The sequence below is a fragment of the Melospiza melodia genome, chromosome 31 (assembly GCF_035770615.1).
Source record: "Melospiza melodia melodia isolate bMelMel2 chromosome 31, bMelMel2.pri, whole genome shotgun sequence".
NCBI classification, from domain to species: domain Eukaryota; kingdom Metazoa; phylum Chordata; class Aves; order Passeriformes; family Passerellidae; genus Melospiza; species Melospiza melodia.
The window spans coordinates 1,949,030-1,966,486 of NC_086224.1; the positions used below are offsets into that span (position 1 = coordinate 1,949,030).

Genomic DNA, 17,457 nt, shown 5'->3' on the forward strand with positions numbered 1-17,457 from the left:
CAAAATTGCATAATTTAATGGAATTTTGGCACAATTAATTGCATTATTTTAAGCAAATTATGCACAATTGTGTTATTTAAACAAATCTTGCACACATAATTGCCGTATTTTAAGCAAATGCAGCATTGCTGCATTTAAAATATTTTTTGCATCATCAATCGTATTATTTTAAGTACTTTTTTTGCATCATTGTGTCACAACAAATCATACAAAATTGCATAATTTCATGAAATTTTGGCACAGTTAATTGCATTACTTTATGCAATCTTTGCACCATTAATTACACAAACAAAATAATATAAAATCGCATTATTTTAACCGTTTTCCCCCATTATTAATCACGTCATGTTAGCCAATTTTTTTCGCGCGAAAATTGAATTATTTTAACCCTTTTTTTTTTTTTTTTTTTGCATCATTAACAGCATCATTTTAAGCCGTCTGCATTATTTGAAGCGCTTAATTGCAATCTGGGTCACGGCAAACACCAACTCGGGATCCCTGCCCGAGGGTGGCGAAGCTGCTGCGGGGCGGTTTTGGTCACAGGGGACCAAGGACGGGATCAGGGAGCACCTGGCAGGGGTGACAAACACCTGGCAGAGGTGACAAACACCTGGCAGGGGTGACAAACACCCGGCAGAGGTGACAAACCCCTGGCACAGGTGACAAACACCTGGCAGAAGTGACAAACACCCGGCAGAGGTGACAAACACCTGGCACAGGTGACAAACACCTGGCAGGGGTGACAAACACCTGGCAGGGGTGACAAACACTTGGCACAGGTGACAAACACCTGGCAGGGGTGACAAACACCCGGCAGGGGTGACAAACACCTGGCACAGGTGACGAACACCTGGCAGGGGTGACAAACACCTGGCACAGGTGACAAACACCTGGCACAGGTGACAAACACACAGTCACAGTCCCCTGAGAAAGGGTTTAATGCGGGGAGGGGGTGGCACTGCTGGTGCTTGCACAGAAAGGGGGTTCAGGGGGACGGACAGACAGACAGACAGGTATGAACACAATGTACAGGCACCCCCCCGCCCCACCTTTGGGGAGTAACACCCCTGGAGCGGGGCTGGGGGCGCTTGCAGTCCTGCCAGACTGGGATTTGGGGCGGGGGGCACTGGGAGCGCTGGGACAGCCCATGGGGCGGGGGCTCTTTGGTTTCGGCGTTAAGGCTGCGTGGGTGAGGAGGGGAGGGGGGCTCACCCCAGTAAGGGCCCAGTCAAACCAGTTCCCCACTCCGGAGGTCACCTGGAGGGTCGGGGCTGTGTCCTGGACCCCTCCTCAACCAGGGTGACTCCAAGGGGGGGGTGGTCCCCGCTTCCCCCCCAGGCACAAACGTGGCTGTGAGAAGGACCCCCAGCCCTGGCCCCAGCTGAGGGCGGGTGCCCCCCGTTAGGACAGCGAGTTGAGGAAGTGGCTCTCCCCTGCCAGCGTGCTCAGCATGGAGCTCATGTCCCCCACTGCCATGTTGGCACCCCCATGCGAGGGCACCAGGAGCCCCCCGGCCGGGCTGGGGGGTCCGGGCAGCACCGGGGGGGTCTCCACGTCCTCCACAATGGCAGCAAAGTCAAGGTGCGTGTTCTCCAGGTCCAGCGAGTCCAGGCTGTTGGCCACCTGCTCCCCAGAGTCCAGGTAGTAACAGGAGGTGCCCTTGAGCCCCTCGGGGCCGTAGTGCCCGCAGCTCGCTGCCCCCTGCCCCAGCAGCTTGTGCCCGCCTTTGCCCCCCTGCCCTGGGTAGTACAGGGGGAGGGTCCCGGCTCCCTCGGGCATGGGGCGGGCCGGGGGCAAGCGTGGCAGGCGCCGGGCACCGGTGTCCACCCCGTCGTAGGCATGCCCAGGCTGTGCCAGGCTGTTCGGGTAGCTCAGGGCAGGTTGGTGAGCCGGTGGTTTGGGGCCAGCTGGAGGGTGTGGGATCATCTCGGGGTTGAAGCAGGGCGGGCTCAGGAGGTGCTGGGGCTCTGCCAGGCTCTGCAGGTGATCCCCTTTGGGTTGGTAGCTGCAGTGCCTGGGGCTGAGGTACGGCGGCGGGGCTGGCACGGCCTGGCACTGCCCGGGCTCGCTGCCCAGCCCCACGCCAGCCACGCTGCCCTTGCAGGGGGGCGGCTGCTCCCCCCACATCAGCGCCTGCTGCGCCTCCACGTAGTTCCTGACCATCACCTCTTTGCTCTGCAGGGTGGGGGTCTGGGCTCGGCGGGCACCCGGGCTGGCCATGCCCATGTACCCACCTTGCGTGGGTCCCACAGGGGGGTACCCACCGTGCCCCATGTCCATGCTGTGCCCAAAGGCGGCGGGGGAGGCTGAGGGCCCGGCCAGCTTGGTGCTGGGGCAGGGAGCCAGCGCCGGGCTCGGTGCTGGGTATCGCTGCTCGGATTTGATCTGGAGCCGGTTAAAACGATGCCCCCCTGAAAATTCTTGGTCCTGGCATGAGCTCACCAGTTTGGGATGCTGCCCACAGGCGCCGGGGTGGGGGTACTCGATGTTTTGATGGGGACAGTGCGGCCCAGACATGGCGGGAGCACCCACACCTTGCCTGGAGCTCATGCCCAGCGTGCCCTGGGTGGGTCCATCCCAGGGCTCTGGCACAGCCCCATTCCCAGCAGGCAAACTGGGGAAGCGCTGGTTCATCTGGCACGGCGGGAGGGAGAACTCAGGCTGCTGCAGCAGCGCCTCCTCCATGTCCCCATGTGTCCCCACCATGGTCCGGTGAGCGCCGTAGATGCCACCCTGGAGCTCCACGCCGGTGCCCTGGCACGGGAAGCTTTCCTCAGGATAACCCAGGTACTGCTCCATGTCCAGCAGGCCGGATTCGGGGCCAGGGCCCCCCAAGCTCTCCATGAAGACGTTCTCAGTGATGCTGGGGGGGCGTGGGGAGAAGCCGTGGCTCTGCAGGTTGGCTTCAGACCCACCCAAGGGCTGCAGCACCGTCCTGCCCGCGCCTGGCACGCTCACATTGCCCACACTCTTAAACCTCTGCACCCTGGGCACGGCCGGAGGCTTGCCCACCGTCCGGGCAGGGTCACTCGCCCGTCGCACGCCGTGTCGGGGCACCAGCTGAGCGGGCACGCTGCCTGGGTAGCCGGGGTTCTCATTGGAGCTGTTCCTCCTCACCAAGCCGTTGGCGATGCAGCGAGGCCCGGCGTGCGCGGGGTAACCCCCGGGCGTGCCACCGTGCCCACCTGGTGCCACCTGCTCCACGCTGGGCAGCGGGGTGGGCGGGGGGCCGCCCGTGGCCGCCGCGTACTTGGCCTTGAGGCGGTAACGCTGCGCCGGGCTGAGGTCGCCCACCCCCGGCAGCCCCCCGGCATCACCGGAGCGCCGCGGCTCATCCGGAGAGGCGGCACCGTAACCGTCAGCGGGCACGGGCACGGCCGCGGCGTCACCGCCCGGGCACAGGTACGGGGACACCAGCGAGGAGCGGCGGCTGACGGTGTAGGCCGAGCTGACGGTGCTGGTGCCGCTGCTGCGGCGCTCGCCTGGCGCCGCCAGGCCCAGCTCGGCCGCCGACAGCTCGGCGATGCGGCGGTGGGAGGCCGGCGGTGGCACCTCCCCGGGCAAGCCTGCGGGAGAGAAGTGTCACAGTCATGTTTTCTGAAAAACTCTCTGTCACAGTCATGTTTTCTGAAAAATTTTCTGTCACGGGCATGTTTTCTAAAAAATTTTCCGTCACACTCATGTTTTCTGAAAAATTCTCTGTCATGCTCATGTTTTCTGAAAAATTTTCTGTCACGGTCATGTTTTCTAAAAAATTCTCTGTCACGGTCATGTTTTCTGAAAAATTCTCTTTGCCCACGATTCTTCTCCTGGGAAGCTGAGAAGGCTCAGAGAAAAAGGGAAACAATAATTTTCTGATTTGCTTCTCCTGTGTTTTGCTGCTTTGGGATGTGTTTGGGCATTGTTAATCAACAATTATCAATAATTGTTTCACTGGTTCATTTCATAAGCCATGAAATTTATGTGGTTTCACGTAAATTGTTTTGACTTATCAGCCAACCAGGGCTGAGCTGTGTTGAGGCTCTGGAAAGAGTCATGAGTTTTTCATTATTATCTTTAACATTCCTACCTGGATACAATCTGAGGTTTCAAACATTCCTACCTGGATACAATCTGAGATTTCAAACATTCCTACCTGGATACAATCTGAGATTTCTAACATTCCTACCTGGATACAATCCGAGGTTTCAAACATTCGTACCTGGATACAATCCGAGGTTTCAAACATTCGTACCTGGATACAATCTGAGATTTCTAACATTCCTACCTGGATATAATCTGAGGTTTCAAACATTCCTACCCAGATATAATCCAGAGGTTTTTGAGACACCAGCATGGTTTCTCCACTGGATTCCCCAGAGGAACAGCAGCTGCCTCTTCTTCCACTGGATCTTCAGAGGAAGAATAAATCCTTCTCTACAGGATCCCTGCTCCAGCAGAACCACCCCTGACACTGCAGGAGGGCTGAGCCACAATTCCAATGGGACTGCTGCCAACACCCCGACCCACAGGGTGCCAGGTTGGGTTCTGACTCTGTCAGTGTTGTTTTTAGTTACTACATTGTTTATTTTATCCTTTTATTTTCTTCCCTATTAAAGAACTGTCATTTCCTGCTCCAATATTTTTGCCTGAGAGCCCCTTAATTTAAAATTTATAACAATTCAGAGGGGTGGGGAGGGTTTACATTCTCCATTTCAGGGGAGGCTCCTGCCTTCCTTAGCAGGCACCTGTCTTTCCAAGCCAAGACATTCTAACACCAGCAAGCTGTGGCAACCTCTGGCTGCCACCCAGGCATCTTCACAGCCCTCCCACGGGCCAGCCCCACATCCCCGGGGGAGAGGCGCCCCAATCTCACCGGCTCCAGGGATGGGGGGCAGGCTCAGCCCCTTGGAAGCCGCCGGTTTCCTCAGCTGCTTCAGCTTGTCGATGCGAAGGTTCTCCAGTTTGTGCAGGGCCATGAGGCCCGAGGTGCCCATGGGCTCCCCGGGCACCATGTCCTCCAGCGTGGACAGGTCCTCGTAGCTGCCGCCGGCGTTCCCGGCCATCTCCACGCCGCTGTCGTTGTTGGTGGTGCTGCCCAGGGGTGAGTGGTCGCTGCTGCACGAGGATTGCCCGCCTGGGCTGGGCTGGGGCTTCTGGGGAGAACCAGAGCATGGCAAGGGGGTCAAACACCCAGGATGTGGGAACCCAGAACATCCCTCTGGCTGTCCGGGATGGCCAAGACCCCTGCCAGGGGGCTCAGAAACCCTGGCACAGAGCCCAAAACACCTGTGGGTTTGATTATGACCCATGGAGCAAGTTACCAACCTTAGATGAAGATCAGCAAGCCACAACAGTTTAGGTAGAATCATAGTGAAGTTATCACGGGGTGGAAAAAGTAGATTTTGGGGTTTTTGGTATGGGGGTTCAGGAGGCAAGATGGAGGGAACTGGGCGTGTCCAACCTTTCTCCTTCTTCTTCTTCTTGGCCTCCATCTTCTGCAGTGATGCTGGCACTTTTGGGTTGGTTTAGAATAGAAGCTCACTGTCTAACATAGGTGATAGGTATTGGGAAGTTATTGTAAATATTGTACACATAGTTTTTGGTACAAAAAACTAACACCACCCCAAGGGCTGGAAACAATTCCAACTTTGTGTGAGGAGTTACAAGCCACAAGAGTTTGAGTAGAATGATAGTGAATTAATCACTGGGTGAAAATGTAGAATTTTGGGGATTTAGAATGGGGGTTCAGGAGGTAAGACGGAAGAATGTGGTTGTGTCCTGTCTTTCTTCTCCTTCTCCTTCTTGGTCTCCATCTCCTACTGTGATGGTGGCACTTTGGGATTGGTTTAGAGTAGAAGCTCACTGTCTAACATAGGTGATAGGTATTGGGAAGTAATTGTAAATAAATTGTACACGTAGTTGTTAGTATAAAGAGATAACACTGCCCTGGGGGCAGGCAGAGTGCCTGGAGCTGTCCTGCTGGATGGACCTCAGCAGGGCAGGAGAAAATTTTTTATAGATAAGACGCAATAAACAACCTTGAGACCGAGAAATGAAGAGCTCTGACTCCTTCTTCAAGCGCCGGGCTGGAAAAAGAGACTTAGGAACTTTTCTTGGGGTCACTCTGATAAGCTGAGGATCCCAACACCAAGACACACTTGGAATCACCATGAAGGTTTGAAAAGCCTCTGAGATCACTGAATCCAACTAAACCCAACACTAATGTCACAGACACATTTAATGAAAAATTTTGTTAGGATTTTTCCTCCTGAGAAGCTGAGAGGCCTCAGAAATGAAATGTAAACATTGATTATCTGCTGCTGTGGAATGCAACGGGTGCATCTGTGATTGGCCTCATGTGGTTTTTAATTAATGGCCAATCACAGTGAGCTGTCTCGGACTGTCTGATCAGTCACAAGATTTTATTATCATTCATTTCTATTCCTTTCAAGCCTTCTGATGAAATGCTTTCTTCTGTTCTTTAGTAAGTTTTAATAGATAATTTTCTTTTATTACAATATATATCATAAAATAATAAATCAGCCTTCTGGAACATGGAGTCAAGATTCTCATCTCTTCCCTCATCCTGGCACCCCTGCAAACACCACCACACGCTGCCATGTTGGGTTAGGACACACTTGGACACACTTGGAATCATCATGAAGGTTGGAAAAGCCTCCGAGATCACTGACTCCAACTATTAACCCAATGCTGCCATGCTCACCACTAAACCACGTCCCCAAGTGCCACATCCCAGAGTTTTTAGGACACTTCACCGAAAAGGGACGGTGATTCCATAGGGCAGCCCATTCCAGTGCCTGACAACAAAGAAATTTTCCCTATTATCCAGTATCTAGTATCCTAATATTAGATATCCTAATATTAGATATCCCAATATCTAAGCCTCCCCAGGAACACTTTTGGGCTGGTTTTTCCTGTCCCCCACCACCAAACCCTCCCTCCATCCTCCATCACCCCGCAGCTCCTCACTCACCAAGGCCAGCTCGGGCACCAGGAGTTTCCCATCGTCCTTCCGAGCCTCGCTGGGGCCGTTTGCCTCCTTCTCCTGCTTCATGTCTGGGGGGGCACCGGGGGTGGGCAGTGCCCGGCCCGGCCCCACGTCCCCCCGGTGCTTTTTGGTGACGTGGGCGTCGGGGCCGTGCACGGTCTTGACGTGTTTGCGCAGGGAGCTGGGGTCGGTGTAGCGCTTGGTGCAGCCGGGAATCTTGCACACGTAGGGCTTCTGCATGGAGAGGGGGGGGGAGAAAGCTCCAACTGCAGCCCCCAACCCAAAAATAAACCTCCCTTGGCACTCTCTGCAGAGAGCTGAGGGTGGCATCAAAGCCCTACGGAGGGCGCACGGTGGGCACTGGGATGAGCTCAGGAAGGAGGAACTGCCCAGGAGTGGGGTAAAGGGATGCCAGGGGGACCTGATAGGCATGGAGGAGGGAGGGAGACAGCTTCAACTGCAGCCCCCTCCTCAAAAATAAACCCCCCTTGCCACCCCCTGCAGAGAGCTGAGGGTGGCATCAAAGCGGGTGAGTCCCCATGGAGGGCGCACGGTGGGCTCAGGATGGCAGAGGAAGGAGAGAACTGCCCAGGAGTGGGGTAAAGGGATCCCAGGGGGATTCAATAGGCATGGAGGAGGGAGGGAGACAGCTCCAACTGCAGCCCCCTCCCCAAAAATAAGCTAAACTCCCCTTGTCATCCTCTGGAGAGAGCTGAGGGTGGCATCAAAGCGGGTGAGCCACCTTGGTGAGCTCAGGATGGCAGAGGAAAGAGGGAACTCCCCAGGAGTGGGGTAAAGGGATGCCAGGGGGAATGCTGGTGATGAAGGAGGCCCCTCCCCAAAAACAAACTCCCCTTGGCACCCTCAGCAGAGAGCTGAGGGTGGCATCAAAGTGGTTGAGTCCCCATGGAGGGCACACAGTGGGCACTGGGGTGAGCTCCGAATGGCAGAGGAAGGAGTGAGCAGGAAAAAGGGACTCCAGGGTGATGAAGGAGATGTTCAAAGCAGGAAAAGAGGGAGTTGGGGCAATGCCCAGAGCTGTGAGGGGCTCTCAGAGGGCAGCAATGATCCAGGAGCACACACTGGGGCCGTACCTCTGCAGAGAGCTGGGGTTGGCATCAAAGTGGTTGAGCCACCTTGGAGGGCGCATGGTGGGCTCAGGATGGCAGAGGAAGAAAAGGGGTAAAGGGAGGAACGCTCGTGATGAAGGAGACATGTAAAGCAGGAAAAGAGGGAGTTGGGGCGATGCCCAGGGCTGTGAGGGGCTCTCAGAGGGCAGCAGTGACCCAGGAGCACACGCTGGGGCCGTACCTCAGCAGAGAGCTGAGGGTGGCATCAAAGCAGGTGAGTCCCCATGGAGGGCACACGGTGGGTGCTGGGGTGAGCTCCAGATGGCAGAGGAAGGAGTGAGCAGGATAAAGGGATTCCAGGTAGTTAAGGAGACATTTAAAGTAGGAAAAGAGGGAGTTGGGGCGATGCCCAGGGCTGTGAGGAGCTCTCAGAGGGCAGCAGTGACCCAGGAGCACACGGCGGGGCCGTACCTCGTTGGAGTGGGTGCGGTTCTGGTGCTTGGCGCGGTCGGAGGCGTTGGAGAAGGCTTTGTTGCACCCCTCGTGCTCACACACGTAGGGTTTCTCCCCCGTGTGCGAGCGCAGGTGGGTCTTGAGGTTCTCCAGGCGGGAATAGGCCTTGTTGCAGCCCTCGAACTGCAGCAGAGCAGGGCGGGCCGTGTCACACGCTGTCACCAGCACTGGGAGCGCGTGGTGACACGTCCCACATGTGACACATCTCGCCTCCCAACACACCTGCCACCCTCGCACCTTCACCCTGGGGTTGTGCCACCTCCTTCTGTCCCATGGCAGCCCCTCAGAGGGTCCCCAGACTGGGGTAGTGGAAGGTGGGATGGGATGAACTTTAAGGTGCCTCTAGCCCAAAACATTCCAGGATTCCATGAGCACCACACCTATACCCACCTTCTGCCACCCAGGCTTCAGCTCCCATATTTTTTGCCTGAAAGCCCCTTAATTAAAAATTTTTAATAATTTGGAGGGAGGGGGTTTATATTTTCCATTTCAGGGGAGGCTCCTGCTCTCTTTACCAGACACCTGACTTTCAAACCAAGACAAACTGTTATTCCTGCTCCCATATTTTTTTTGCCTGAGAGCCCCTTAATTTCAAATTTATAATAATTTGGAGGGAGAGGGTTTCCACTTTCCATTTCAGGGAACGCTCCTGCCTTCTTTAGCACACACCTCTCTTCCCAAACTGAGACACCCCTCACTCCCCCAGCCCGGGCAGGATTTTGGGGGCAGTTTTTTGGCCTCTCACCGTGCACTTGTGAGGTTTCTCTCCCGTGTGGCGCCTCATGTGCACCACCAGCATGTACTGAGCCTTGAAGGGCCTCTGCTCCCGCGAGCACGCCGCCCAGTGGCACACGAACTCCTTCTTCTCGCCGTGGATGTGCTCGTTGTTGATGTGCTGGGGAGGGAGGGCAGCGTCACTGGGGGCACTGGGGAGGGGGACAAGGGATGGGGGATGAAGGAGGGAAAGGGGATGGGCAAAAGGGAAACAGGAGAGACTGGGATGGGAGAAAGGGATCCAGGAGAGACTGGGATGGGAAAGGGACATGGACAGACTGGGATGGGAGAAAGGGGATGAAGGGATTGGGAGAAGAGTGGGGTAGGAGAAAGGAATACAGGATAAACTGGGATGGGAGAAAGGGATCCAGGAGAGACTGGGATGGGAAAAGGGAGATGGAGGGATTGGGAGAGGAGAAAGAGATACAGGAAAGACTGGGATAGGAGAAAGGGACATGCACAAACGGGGATGGGAGAAAGGGGTTGGAGGGATTGGGATGGGAGAAAGGGATCCGGGAGAGACTGGGATGGGAAAGGGACATGGACAGACTGGGATGGGAGAAAGATACAGGGAAGAATCCGGTGGGAGAAGGGGGTTGGAGGGATTGAGAGAGGAATGGGGTGGGAGAAAGGGACAGAGGAGAAACTGGGATAGGGATAGGAGAAAGGGATACAGGAGAGACTGGGATGGGAGAGAGGGACAGGCACAAACTGGGATGGGAGAAAGGGACATGGGCAGACTGAGATGGGAGAAGGGGATACAGGAGAGACTGGGATGGGAGAAAGGGACATTGATAGACTGGCATGGGAGAAAGGGGATGGGGGGATTGGGAGAGGAGAAAGAGATACAGGAAAGACTGGGGTGGGAGAAAGGGATTGGAGGGATTTAGAGAGGAACGGGGTGGGAGAAAGGGGATGGACAGACTGGGATGGGAAAAGGGATACAGGAGAGATTGGGAGAGGAATGGGGTGGGAGAAAGGGACAGAGGAGAAACTGGGATAGGGATAGAAGAAAGGGATACAGGAGAGATTGGGATGGGAAAAAGGGATATGGAGGGATTGGGAGAGGAGAAAGAGATACAGGAAAGACTGGGGAGGGAGAAAGGGACAGAGGAGAGACTGGGATGGGAGAAAGGGGATGGACAGACTGGGATGGGGAAAAGGGATACAGGAGAGACTGGGATGGGAAAAGGGAGATGGAGGGATTGGGATGGGAGAGAGAGATACAGGAAAGACTGGGATGGGAGAAAGGAACACTGAGGGATTGAGAGAGGAATGGCGTGGGAGAAAGGGACATGGACAGACTGGGATGGGAGATAAGGACACTGAGGGACTGGGATGGGAGAAAGGGACACTGAGGGACTGGGATGGGAGAAAGGGACACTGAGGGACTGGGATGGGAGAAATGGACACTGAGGGACTGGGATGGCAGGTGCAGACACCAGAGTTTGGGGGAGAACAGGCCAGGTGGTGTTTGGAGGAGGCAGAGAATGCAGGGGATGTTTGAGGGATACTCTGGGAGGACCAAGAGGGGTCCAAGTGGTCCAAAGGATGGTCAGGGGATGTGGGAGAGTTGGAGGAAGCAAAGCTGCAGCAAAGGAGGGATCTGGAAGCACCAGTGGCTGAGGAGAACTGAGGAGAACCAGGAGGGAACTCCAGCACCATGGTGAGTCCCCAGGGGTGGCTGGGACCTGGGAGCAGGAATCACAGGCTGATCCAGGGGATGCTGCCCGGCAGCCTGAGGGCAGATTTTGGGGTGGCAACACCTTGGCAGCCCCTGACTCACGTGCACCAGCTGCTCCTGCGTGTCGAACTCCTTGGCACAGCCGTCCCAGTAGCAGTTGGTCTCATACACAGCCTCACACTCGGCTTTGCCATCCTCCTTCTCCAGCTCCTCCCGGACATCCAGCATGCCCAGCAAGGGGTCCTGGGGGGCACGGGCAGGTGAGCGCTCCCAGGTGTGACCCCACGGGAGTTTGGGGGGATCTGATGGGCAGGGGTGTACCTGGGTGCCTGTGGATGCTGGGCTGGAGATGTCACCCTCAGATCGCTCCTCTGGGAATTTGGCACTCAGGGGGCTGCTCAGGCTCCACTCCAGCTTCAGCTGCTGCCAGGGCAGGGAAGAGGGAGGGAGTCAGGAGGAGATGGGCACGGGAACAGGAATGACAAGGATGCACGGCTCACGTGGGTGCAGCTCACTTACATGGAACCCAAATCACAGGGATCCCACTCACATGGAACCCCACTTACATGGAACCACAATCACAGGGATCCCAAATTACACGGAACCCAAATCACAGGGCTCCCTCTCACATGGAACCCAAATCACAGGGCTCCCTCTCACATGGAACCCAAATCACAGGGATCCCAAATTACACAGAACCCAAATCACAGGGATCCCAAATTACACGGAACCCAAATCACAGGGATCCCACTCACATGGAACCCAAATCACAGGGATCCCAAATTACATGGAACCCAAATCACAGGGATCCCACTCACATGGAACCCAAATCACAGGGATCCCACTCACATGGAACCCAAATCACAGGGATCCCAAATTACATGGAACCCAAATCACAGGGATCCCACTCACATGGAACCCAAATCACAGGGATCCCAAATTACATGGAACCCAAATCACAGGGATCCCACTCACATGGAACGAACCCAAATCACAGGGATCCCTCTCACATGGAACCCAAATCACAGGGATCCCACTCACATGGAACCCAAATCATAGGGATCCCACTCACATGGAACCCTACTCATGGGGATCCCCAATTCCATGGAACCCCACTCACAGAGATCCCCTTTCACATGGAACCCCAACCACAGGGATCCTCAATTCCATGGAACCCCAATTCCATGGAACCCCACTCACAGAGACCCCCACTCACAGGGATCCCCAATTACATGGAACCCCACTTACAGGGATCCCCAATTACATGGAACCCTACTCTCAGGGACCTCTTTTCACATGGAATCCCAATCACATGGAACCCTAGTCACGGGGATCCCCAATTACATGGAGCCCCACTCACAGGGATCACCTTTTCACATGGGTCCCACTCACAGATCCCCAACTCACATGGAACCCCATTCACAGGGATCCCCAATTACATGGAACCCCACTCACAGGGATCCCCACATACATGGAACCCCATTCACATGGATCCCCACTCAGGGATTCCCTTTCAATCCCCTTTCACATGGAATCCCACTCACCCAGATCCTCAATTCCATGGAACCCCACTCACAGAGACCCCCCTCTTACAGGGATCCCCAATTACATGGAACCCCAATTAAAGGGATCCCCTTTCACATGGAGCCCCACTCACAGATCCCCACTTACATGGAACCCCAATTTCATGGAAACCCTTTCACATGGAAACTCACTCACAGAGACCCCCATTCACAGGGATCCCCTTTTCACATGAGACCCCACTCATACAGATCCCCAATTCCATGGAACCCCAATTCCATGGAACCCCACTCACAGAGATCCTCAATTGCATGGCACCCCAATCACAGGGATCCCCAGTTACATGGCACCCCAATCACAGGGATCCCCAGTTACATGGAACCCCAAATTACAGGGATCCCTCTCACAGGGATCCCCTTTCAATCCCCTTTCACATGGAACCCCACTCACAAGGATCCCAAATTAAATGGAACCCTGCACACAGGGATCCCCTCTCTCACATTTCCCCCACACCTGGAACTGTTTCTGTGCCCCATTTCACAAATCCCCCATCCCTGGCAGTGTTTTAGGGTTTATCACATTTCCCCCCATACCTGGCAGTGTTTTAGGGTTTCTCTCACAGATCCCCCATACCTGGCAGTGTTTTAGGGTTCCTCTCCCACAGATCCCCCATCCCTGGCAGTGTTTTAGGGTTTATCTCACATTTTCCCCCATACCTGGCAGTGTTTGGGGTCCCTCTCACAGATCCCCCATACCTGGCAGTGTTTTAGGGCTTCTCTCACATTTTCCCCCCATACCTGGCAGTGTTTCTGTGCCCCATTTCACAAATCCCCCATACCTGGCAGTGTTTTAGGGTTTATCACATTTTCCCCCATACCTGGCAGTGTTTTAGGGTTTATCTCACATTTTCCCCCATACCTCGCAGTGTTTTAGGGATTCTCTCACATTTTCCCCCCATACCTGGCAGTGTTTCTGTGCCCCATTTCACAAATCCCCCATACCTGGCAGTGTTTTAGGGTTTATCACATTTTCCCCCATACCTGGCAGTGTTTTAGGGTTTATATCACATTTTCCCCCATACCTGGCAGTGTTTTAGGGTTTATCTCACATTTTCCCCCATACCTGGCAGTGTTTTAGGGTTTATATCACATTTTCCCCCATACCTGGCAGTGTTTTAGGGTTTATCTCACATTTTCCCCTATACCTGGCAGTGTTTAGGGTTTATCACATTTTCCCCCATACCTGGCAGTGTTTTAGGGTTTATCTCACATTTCCCCCCATACCTGGCAGTGTTTTAGGGTTTATCTCACATTTTCCCCCATACCTGGCAGTGTTTTAGGGTTTATCTCACATTTTCCCCCATAACTGGCAGTGTTTTAGGGTTTATCTCACATTTCCCCCCATACCTGGCAGTGTTTTAGGGCTTCTCTCACATTTTCCCCCATACCTGGCAGTGTTTTAGGGTTTCTCTCACATTTTCCCCCATACCTGGCAATGTTTTAGGGTTTATCTCACAGATCCCCCCATACCTGGCAGTGTTTTAGGGTTTATCACATTTCCCCCCATACCTGGCAGTGTTTAGGGTTTCTCTCACATTTCCCCCCATACCTGGCAGTGTTTTAGGGTTTATCACATTTTCCCCCATACCTGGCAGTGTTTTAGGGCTTCTCTCACATTTCCCCCCATACCTGGCAGTGTTTTAGGGTTTCTCTCACATTTTCCCCCATACCTGGCAGTGTTTTAGGGCTTCTCTAACATTTTCCCCCATACCTGGCAGTGTTTTAGGTTTTATCTCACATTTCCCCCCATACCTGGCAGTGTTTTAGGGTTTATCTCACATTTTCCCCCATACCTGGCAGTGTTTTAGGGTTTATCTCACATTTTCCCCCATACCTGGCAGTGTTTCAGTGCCCCTCGAGCAGGTGGGTGCTGCAGCAGCCCCCCACGTGTGGGCACCTCGTGGGAGCTGCAGGCTGGGGGTGTCGTGTACAGGTGCCCTTGGCCCTTCTGCTGCCCAGGTGGGCTCTGGTACCCCAGGGACGGGCTGTGGAGAGCAGGTGACACCATCAGGAGATAAGAACGGAGATCTGGAATCCCAATCATCCCTTCCCCACCCTGCTCCCCAAGGTGTGAATGGGCAAGGGGGGTGATTTACAAACTATGAATGGGACGGGGCTGCTGCTGAAAGCGCCTCGAGCTGTTTTATTTTCCAGCAACCCTCTCATTCCATGCTTATGACAATGGGAAGATGCCAGCAGCTCACATTCCAGGCAGCAGACAAAGAACTTAATGTTACAACTCACTTTATAACTTTTTTTGACCAATCACACAAAGCAAAAGCACATTGACAGCAGTTCTGCCCAATCACCATGAGCAATGTACCTTTGGTTAAAACAATGCTGCTTATTTCCAACACAATACCTGCTTGTGAGCCTTAAAACACAACGCACAGAGCTCCATTATTAAGCTTTAACTTTCCTGATATCTTGCTAGATAAACTTTTCTGTAGCTTAGGGAGTTATTCTGACAAGCGTTAATACACAGGGTGGATGCGTAGAGGATAATATATAGATAGAATATTTATACATAAATATAGATATAATTATATATTTATATATAATATATATAATATATAATATATATATTGTATATGCAATATATATAATATCTAGAATATCTATACATATATATAATTATATATTTATCTATATATTATATATATAATATAGAATATATATATTTTATGTATTATATATGTAATGTATATTTTGTGTATATAATATCCAGTATATCTATACATAAATATATATAGAATTATATATTTATTTATTTATCTGTCTATCAGTCATCTATCTAATCTAACTAAACTATCTATATAAAATACATATAATATATTATATATATTATATATATAATATATATAATATATAGAATATATAGAATATATAGAATATATACAATATATATTATATTATATTATATATTTATATATATTCTATATTTATATATAATATCTAGAATATCTATACATAAATATATATAGAATTGTATATCTATCTTTATATAATATATAATATATATTATATAATACATATTCATAATACATAAATATAAGTATAATATATAAATATAATATATAATATAAATATATATAGTATATATAATATATAGTATATAATATATAATATATAACATATAATATATAATATATAATATATAATATATAATATATAATATATTATATTATATAATATATAATATATAATATATAATATATAATATATAATATATAATATATAATGTATAATATATAATATATAATATATTTAAATATTATATATATTATACCTATACATATAATATATATAAACAGAATAACAGAGGATGCCTCCCCTATCATTCTAGTTACCTTTGCTTTCCTACAGTTTATAAATACTTTTCCTGCTGACCAATCTCACGGCTGCTGCTTAGCTCTGCTCACAGTTCTGCTCTATCTGATGCCTGCATCTTGCAGCTTTCCCCAAACCCTTTCATTTTGCGGATTCCCACTCCAGGGGGTGCCAGGGGTGCCAGGGCAGTGCCCACCTGATGGTGCTGATGGACAGGTGGCCGTAGGAGCCGCCGGAGGAGGCGCAGCGGGAGTTGATGAAAGCCACCAGGGAGTTGGGCGAGGTGCGGATCACGGTCTGCAGGTCGATGCTGGAGTCGGACAGGGGGGAGATGGACAGGGCTCGCTTCTTGCCCAGCTTCCCTGCGCCTCGGGGCGTGGAGAAACGGGAGCCTGGAGGGGGGCAGAGCAGGGGGAACAGCCCTCAGTGTGATCCTGGGGGGCTGGAGGCACCCCAAGGACACAAACCTGGTGTTTGGAGGCTGCAGGAGTGCCCAGAATGTGCTTTAGATTTGGAAAAGAGAGATGTTTAGCCCCTCCAGCCCCCCAAAACCAGGGTCAGAGCAGGGGGCACAGCACTCAGCATGGTCCAGAGGGGCTGGAGACACCCCAAAGACACAAACTCGGTGTTTGGAGGATGCAGGGGTGCCCCGAGTGTGCCAGTTCACACAGAGCTGAGAGATTTTTAACCCCCTCTGCGGAATCCCCCTGCCCCATGGAGCCCCAAAACCGGGGGCAGAGGGTGGGAAATGCCCTCAGTGTGATCCTGGGGGGCTGGAGACACCCCAAAGACACAAACCTGGCGTTAGGAGGCTGCAAGAGCGCCAGTTCACTTTGAATTTGGAACACAGAGATGTTTACCCCCTCTAGGGAATCCCCCCCTGGCCCACAGCCCCCCAAACCCCCAGACTCACCATCCCCGGCGTGTTCAGCTCCCGGTGCCAGCCCATACCCGCGGTGCCCGGGCTGGTGGCACACGGGGAAATCCAGCCCTGGAGGAGGGAACAGAGCTGAGCTGGGTGTGGGACAGAGACCCTCGGAGCCCCCCTGACCTGGGGGGGGGGGTCCATGAGGATCCTGAAGCCCCCCCATGACCCACCTGGTGGTCCCGGGGGTGCGGGGGCTGCTCCGTGCGGGGCGTGCAGGCAGCAGTGCTCGCTGTAGCCGGCGGCCGGGGGTCCCGAGGGGTCGAACATGTCGCGATAGGGCCAGAAGGTGGCTCAGGGGGACATCGGGGGGGGTGGCAAAGCCCGGGGGGTGACACCGGGACCTGGGGGCGACACCGGGACCTGGAGGGGGGGGAGAGGGAGAGGTTGGGTTCGGCCGCCAGGGGGCGCCAGAGTACGCGGGACCCCCATGGCCGGGAATGGATTTAAACAAAAATCGGCGAGATTTGGGGATTTTGGGAAGAAATTCCTCTCTGTGAGGTTGGGCATGCCCTGGCACAGGGTGCCCCTGGAATCCTGGAAGTGTCCAAGGCCAGGCTGGACAGGGCTTGGAGCAACGTGGGATAGTG

General features: G+C 52.8%; 1 protein-coding gene across 1 annotated transcript; it reads right to left on the reverse strand.

The window, feature by feature from the left end:
• Nucleotides 1-932: 932 nt before the first annotated feature.
• On the reverse strand, nt 933-17,137 carry GLI1 (GLI family zinc finger 1). Its single transcript, XM_063179156.1, has 11 exons — nt 17,041-17,137; nt 16,856-16,933; nt 16,139-16,334; nt 14,447-14,597; nt 11,354-11,455; nt 11,135-11,275; nt 9,320-9,469; nt 8,533-8,697; nt 6,977-7,225; nt 4,856-5,135; nt 933-3,566 (listed from the first exon to the last, which is right to left on the reverse strand). The coding sequence occupies exons 1-11, from the start codon at nt 17,135-17,137 to the stop codon at nt 1,402-1,404; spliced, it is 3,774 nt and encodes a 1,257-aa protein (XP_063035226.1). The 3' UTR covers nt 933-1,401.
• Nucleotides 17,138-17,457: the final 320 nt, after the last annotated feature.

Bases quoted from the DNA above. Each gene is read 5' to 3' on its own strand.
- GLI1 (XM_063179156.1), bottom strand. From the start codon at position 17,137: ATGTTCGACCCCTCGGGACCCCCGGCCGCCGGCTACAGCGAGCACTGC. The intron at 11,276-11,353 runs GTACACCCCTGC...CGTGCCCCCCAG, and splicing joins CAGCATCCACAGGCACCCAG to GACCCCTTGCTGGGCATGCT. The intron at 8,698-9,319 runs GTGAGAGGCCAA...GCTCTGCTGCAG, and splicing joins AGAAACCTCACAAGTGCACG to TTCGAGGGCTGCAACAAGGC.